At 38.8% G+C, this 6871-nt stretch overlaps 1 protein-coding gene across 1 annotated transcript in view; it reads right to left on the reverse strand.

The window, feature by feature from the left end:
* KDM5B (lysine (K)-specific demethylase 5B) overlaps positions 1-5783 on the reverse strand; it is a 45506-nt gene extending 39723 nt beyond the window's left edge. The window contains exons 1-3 of the mRNA XM_009320378.1: positions 5601-5783; positions 4118-4240; positions 3065-3235 (exon numbers count right to left, since the gene is read on the reverse strand). Coding sequence (XP_009318653.1) covers positions 3065-3235; positions 4118-4240; positions 5601-5783 — 477 coding nt within the window. The remainder of the gene's footprint in view (positions 1-3064; positions 3236-4117; positions 4241-5600) is intronic.
* Positions 5784-6871: the final 1088 nt, after the last annotated feature.

Below are 6871 nucleotides of genomic sequence, written 5' to 3' on the forward strand. Positions count from 1 at the left end.
TCCAGGATGTCAAAAGATGGAAAAAAATATAGGGATACAATTAATCTCCTCCAGGTTTAGATGTTTATGAAGTAGTCATTTACACAGAAGCTAATCACCCAGGCTCCCTGTACTTGCGGAATACAACTGGTCAACCTCTGCTATGTATCCACTTGAGGATAAGAACCATCACACTCCAGAGGCGCTTATTCTTCTCCAGTAACAATAAAGGGTCATAGAGACCTATCTCACACAGAAACATCTTTATTAGAGGCCCACACATATAAATCTTTGGACATATGAATCCCACTAGGACATTAAAGCCTTAGTTTGGAAAAGATTCCAGACCCAGAATTACTGAACCAGTTGTAGTCACTGAAAAACAGAACACCACAAGACCATCTCTATCCCCCCCAAACTGTAGCTACATTTTAAATCATGCAAACATCTGGGCAATGCATCACCAAAGATGCATTGACAGAAGACTCTGGACACCTCAATTCATGCAGGGGGACACGTATCCCTCTGGGCATATCGTGTGATTTTGTAGTATCATACTGATGGTTACTATGGCTAAGAATATAAGCGAGGCACAGATAGTAAGAACAAGTACACCAACAGGTCTACTGCAACTACTCGGGAGTCAAACACCCAAGACCTGTCTAGTCCAATGTTTCAAGAGAAGAATAAAATAAATACACCCCTGTGGACAGCTGCTTTGAGTATTAGAAACTGGCTGATTTAAGAAATTTTTGCTGTTTGACTGAACAAGAGCTTTAATAAAAACATGCTATCTGTTCACCTCTGAACAGCTCCAGATAGTTTCACTATTTCAGTATGTATATAGAAATATCTTCAGCTGGGATATGTCAAAATAACTCCTGAAGTCAGTTTAACATATATTTAAGCCACACATAAACAATTAATGCCATACACAGATCTGGATGAGATTTAAGTTATGGCATAGCCATCAGTGGAAACTACATCATTCCATATTTTCGGCTTTTGCAGAAAAAAGTCAATGAATATTGCAAGTACTACCAATAAAAAAAAATTCAAAAACATCAGTGAATACAAGCACTAATCTTTTATGGATGATCATCCTGGCTGCATGAAGAGTTTCTCTCAAAAGGCTTGTTGAAATATCGCAGGAAGGAACCACACATCTCAAACTGACAGCTGTCAAATCGAATAGCTACATCGTCTCCAAAAACAAAAATCACAGATGCTTGGACTCCCAGTAAAGCACTGGATAGACAAACAATAAAACAGACACCTACACAAGAAGCATCTGGGAAAGCACCACTTACTGAGAACACATGGAAGAAAGCCAAAAAGAATCTCATCTGAGATTCTTCCTCAAAAACTGTATTGCAAAACAAACTCGGTTGGAAGACAATATTGTCAAGAAGAAAAAAAAAAAGAAAAGTCAAATCTTAGAGTGAAAAGTGAGCTAAACCCAACATATTTCTGTGGATTCTCTCAGTTCATTGAAAATACACATCTCTGCCACATATGGGAGGGGAATATTTTAACAGCTTAGGGGGGAGGAGTTAAAAAATTAAGTTAACCATACCTACATAGCTTTTCCAGAACTGCATCCACTAAACATCTATTTGGAACAAATGTCAGGTGCCCATTGCAAGAGAGAACTTGAAAAGTTACATTTAAAAAGAAGCATGACCTCATTTGAGAAGCCTTTTCTCTTCTGAAAGGGTCCACTACTGAGAAAACCATGAATGTAAACATCAACTGCGTGACAGACACTCGCATGGGGAGTTTGGTACCATGTTAGCTGTTTTACAACTTTTAATTAGATTTTTCCCTGTGCAATTGCACCTCAAAAACATGAAAGCAAAGCAAGGTGTCACAAAACACACCAGCTTAAAAAAAAAAGAATCCAGAGTTTTCAGAACTAATAAAAATGCAAAGTTTTCAATGAAATGCCTTCAGAAAATGGTGTTGCTTTCCATCGCTTAACATGAATGTGTTTGAGGCAAGGCAAAATATTTTTGATAGAGTAGTTTCCCTAGGACAAAGATTTTTATGTTCAACTGTATTTTGTTCTTATCCTCCATTTGTAAAACACTCAAACCTACACAAGTTAAATTATTTTTTCTGAAGGGTTTGCAGAATCTAGCTCTTCTTCACTGAAAAGTGATCATCACTAGCTAAGTAAAAAGCCTTCAATTCCAACCTTTTTGACTTATGTCAAATCCCTCCCTCATTTTGGTAGCTTCAGGTAAAAGGCTGGTGTTGATTTCCGTAGATAGAGTCATGCTTGTAACAGGATTAGGGCTTTTATTGCTTAAAAAAGGTCAACACTCCTTTCTTTGAAAGATCACCATGGTAAGAGCGTTTCAAATAAATATAGATGTTGGCAACTGCAATCTATTTTGGTTTTCCAAATAAATTACTGCTCTAAAAGAAAAGCTCTATTCTTCATTAGAGATTATGTTGCTTCCACTCTCAACCAACCCTGAATTTTGTTTTAATGGCCAAATGTAAGCAGGAAGGATGAAGATTTAACCTTGAAAGAAGTCAAAAGCCATACGGTTAACTACAGTTCAATATCCATGAAGCATTCTTGAACTTGGACACCCTTAGTGAAAGCAAGATGAGTTACTGCCACAAAACTGCCGTGGTTTGATATAGTCCCTCAGTCACTCTATGTACAAGTGATACAGACCCACAGCACTCTCGTTGTATCAGAGAGATGGACCGATCTGTGAATAAAGTAGTACTTTGCATTTGACAAAACAGCATTAAAGAAATCGTTATAGGAAGTCTGAATGTCCGTTATCATGATGCTTCTGTAAACTGTAGAGAGAAAATACAAAAAGGTAGTATTCAAAGCAGTCAGTAAGAGGTCACCTTGAAGAGTAACTCTAAACACTTTTACTTTTAATTAAAAGTTTGCCTATGGCTTTCTTGAATTGCTTGCATCAACACCACAGATTGCATCTTGTCACCTGCATGCCACAAAGCATGAAATGCAGTCTTTGGAAACGTTCCATTAATAAATAAAACCCAACAGACTGGCTGCTAAATTAATTGGACTTCAGTTAGCATCAATATAGCTTACCAATAGGCTCGCTCCAGATTGGAACAAGTTGTAAGGATACAGAATGCGCTCGTAATGCGCACGGATGTGCGAACCCACGGCTTTGCCAGGAGCGAATCCCATCCTAGTGGCTATTTTGGTCCATTTTCTCTCCTTGCAAACTACATCAAATCCTCCTTCTTCTGCAACTAGCTAAAAAGTGAAAACAAAACGGTCATACATTTAATACTAAAATTATCAGCATTTAAGGAAAGCACTGCTAATTTAAAAGAAAAGACAACACCACGATTGCTATTTTAAACCAGAAGAACATAGATTTAAAAAAAAAAAAAACCCAAAAACCACACCACAACCAAAAAAACCCAAACCAAACATGGAAGTTTTTTAAAAGCTACAACATGTAACATATAACCTACTCAGGAAGCGTAAACTTGTTGAATTACTTTACAAACAAGTCAGCACCTTTATTAATTTCCAAACAGTAATTCAGCCTACTTTTGAGAATTTGTCTGGCTGCAATTTGTCACACCTCTGTATTCCAACACAACTTTCTAGCACAGTACAGTCAGTTCTTCTCACTGGAACAAGTACTATGAAATAGGCTCAAAATCGACCAAATAAAAACTAACCTAAACATAAAGAAACAGAGAGAACATATCCTTGGGGTTAGGGAATCCCATCCCTTGCTATCAGAATACATAAACTTCTCCAGAAATTTAGCAAGCTTCATCCTAATTGGATTTTTTTCTCCCATATTTCTAGTGGAAAAATGTTTTTCTCACTGCTGTCATTGTTCAGAAGCTTCCTTCAGTTAAGTCTAAGTTTATCCTTCACCAGTTTGTATCCAAGTTCAACTTTAAAGAAGAGCTGGAAACTCCAAGCTCACATGAAAACTCCCACAATGTTACATTTCCTACTATTTTGTCGCATTAGCTATGTTAGGTTAAACAAAGTAATATTTTGTCCAGCTTAGATATACCCCAAAATCTCCCTTGAACAACTGTGATACCATCCCAGAAACTGAGATAACACAACATCTTTTTAGGAAGAGTTTCTCCCTTGTAACAGTCTTACTCTGTTAAGCTGAAATAAATCCAAGATCTTCCTCTCCACATGTGGAATTTTCAGTGTACATCCTTGAAGCTCCCAAAACTTTGCAATCTGGTCCAGAAAATTCAGCTTTACACGAGTTTGGGCCTGAAAAAAAAAACAATCCAATTAAAAAAAAATTAACTGCATACTAAATGCAGATTAAGCTTTTGTATCCCAGTGTTTACAATGTTGCAGCCTCAGTTGCCTGCCTGGCTTTTCCCTCTGCAAGTGGAATTTTGCATTTTTCCCCTCTCGTCATATGCAGAAAAAAAAATGCCATACAGATACCGCCAGTCTTTCCTCAAGTCATTTTTTGTTAACTTTTACTGCATTTAGAAAAGTACTTTCTGAGAACTGACAAGCAATGAGATATTACTGCTAAAAACTACCTAAACTAGATGCATTGCTAGGATTTATTACATTAATAAATGTAATAGTTTATTACAATTTGGTTTATTTGTAATAAACCAAAAATAAAGCAATGTTTTTGGTTTATTACCAAAAAAATTACAAAAATTACAAACCAACCAACCCCCCAAAAAAACCACACCAAAAACAGGGGTGTGTTTGTTAGCCCTTTTCACTCCCAACTGTATTTGTTTCATTTTTATGGATATAAACCGGTCAGGGCAGGGCAAGCCAACTATTCTGTTTGCACAGCAATTCACACAGTAAGATAATTGGACTGTTGCTGTGTTAAAGAGTAGTAGCTTAGACTTTAATTGACACATTTCATTGTTATCACATTTTCTATTCTTAAGGTAAAAAATGGCCGTGCCTATTCTACACTAAGCTTACTCTTAAACTCCAGAGAGAGCTCTGAACCAGCTTGCATCCACACAAATCTCTCTCTTTTTTAGCATTCAAAGCCAGCGCTAGAGCCCTTACCCTGGCACTTCACATAACCACATCAGGACTTCAGAAAGCAAGCATCATGAGAAAAATCAGGCAGGCAAAGAGTCACCATCGTTCCCACTCGTACCAGTAGCGAGCTAACCAGGACTCCTCGTCACGCCCTTCTCCTGGTCTGAATTCATGAAAGCAGTGAATGAAAGTGCTTGCGAACAGCAAATTTTGCACCAACTGAATCCAGATTTTGTAATTGTTTCTTCCAAATGGCTTGTTATTTTTAAAGCACTCCGTAAATGTTTCATCTCTTCCACTTTTAAAAGATGCTGTATGCGTGCAAAATGCAGACACAAATCTATGGCACTTGAGAATTTGAGTTTAACCACTTATAAGCACCTCTGTGTGGAAAAGGCCTGAATTATGTTCCTTTGATGAGCATTAACTTTACTTTTTATGCCTGGTATGTTTTTAACTATGTTCTGAAACAGATGAATTTCTGTGCTAATTAAAAACTGATGTTCAGAGGTCCCGAGTGCTGTCAGCTCAAGTCAAACACCACCTCAAAAAAATATTTAAACATTTCAGAGCAGAAGCAATGTTCAGCTTTACAGTTTACCTCTAGTTCATTGAGCCTCTGGATCCTCGGTGTAAAGTGAAGCTTATCGACATCACACGCAAATGGAGGCTGCCAGTCCTGGAAAAACAGAAGAGCTTCATCAAAAGACCAGGAAAATGAAGGAAACTTCTCTACACGCCAGTCAAAAGCCAGGTAAGCCCGAAGCACGGAAGAGGTCTCCATGGTTTCCAAAGCCTCTCCAGCCCTAAGCGGCACAGCACGTGCCTCTCCAGCACACGGCAGGATCCCAGCGCGGTGGCTGTGCAACACCTCCCCGCAGGTGAGGGCTGCATCCCAACCTGTCAGCTATCGCACCCCACCACACTTCCAGCTGTGGTGAGGTCTACTTTTGTTTCCAAATTACTTCATGTTGAACAAGCCTAGAAAGCAGGAAAAAATTCAATACGTCGAGTTAACTCCTGCCAATCACATTGTCCACCCCTTGAATATTTCATTGTGCCTTTAAAATAGACAGATATTGAAACCACTAAGTAAATGACATCTGGGGACTAAGGACCTGTCCTCAAAGATAACCCTTCAGCGGCACACCGAGTCAGTCCATCTTCTCCCCACCCACGCAGGGTAGCTAAAGGTGCGGCACAGGCTATTCACCCCGGTCTCACGACAACCATCACCTTGCCCAGGCCCATTCCCAAATGACAACCGTACGACAGCCAAGAGTTGTGTCTGCCGGACAGCGAGAGGAGAACTCCCCGGGAAGTGCTGCCGCTGTGCAAGTCAAACCCACCCACCGCGTTAAACGCGAGTAACAAACTCAGTTACAACCCTGAGACAGGACGTCACTTCTGTTAGCAAATTCAGTATCGTTACCACGCAAAACACAGAACAAAGTGAAGTTTCGTAAACCATGATCCAAACTAACGCCTGCCTCAATCGGGAAGACTAAGATTTGATAGCAGAGACTTTAAAGGCTCACGAAGGACAAATGCAGCAGTTAGCATTCATAAATGCTGGTCTCCAAAACAAACAGCAGCTGCACTAAAAAACAGGAAAAAAAGCTTCTTTTCTTAATTCCTTGTCTGCAAACATTCAAGAACAGCTGGAATATGACCAATTAAAAAAAGATTATTACCACCTTGACAAAATACCTGCAAGTGGTAGTGTTATTTATAAATACAACCATAAAGCAATTTTATCTTTTAGATCTCTGACATCTATCACATGCAGTTGGTTTGGCAATACACAGCTTCACTAAATCAAATTAGATTTGATTTAAACTTGACAGTAATTTATTACATATAAAGCTATCT

The sequence above is a fragment of the Pygoscelis adeliae genome, unplaced genomic scaffold (assembly GCF_000699105.1).
Source record: "Pygoscelis adeliae isolate BGI_AS28 unplaced genomic scaffold, ASM69910v1 Scaffold343, whole genome shotgun sequence".
Classification (NCBI taxonomy): Eukaryota; Metazoa; Chordata; class Aves; order Sphenisciformes; family Spheniscidae; genus Pygoscelis; species Pygoscelis adeliae.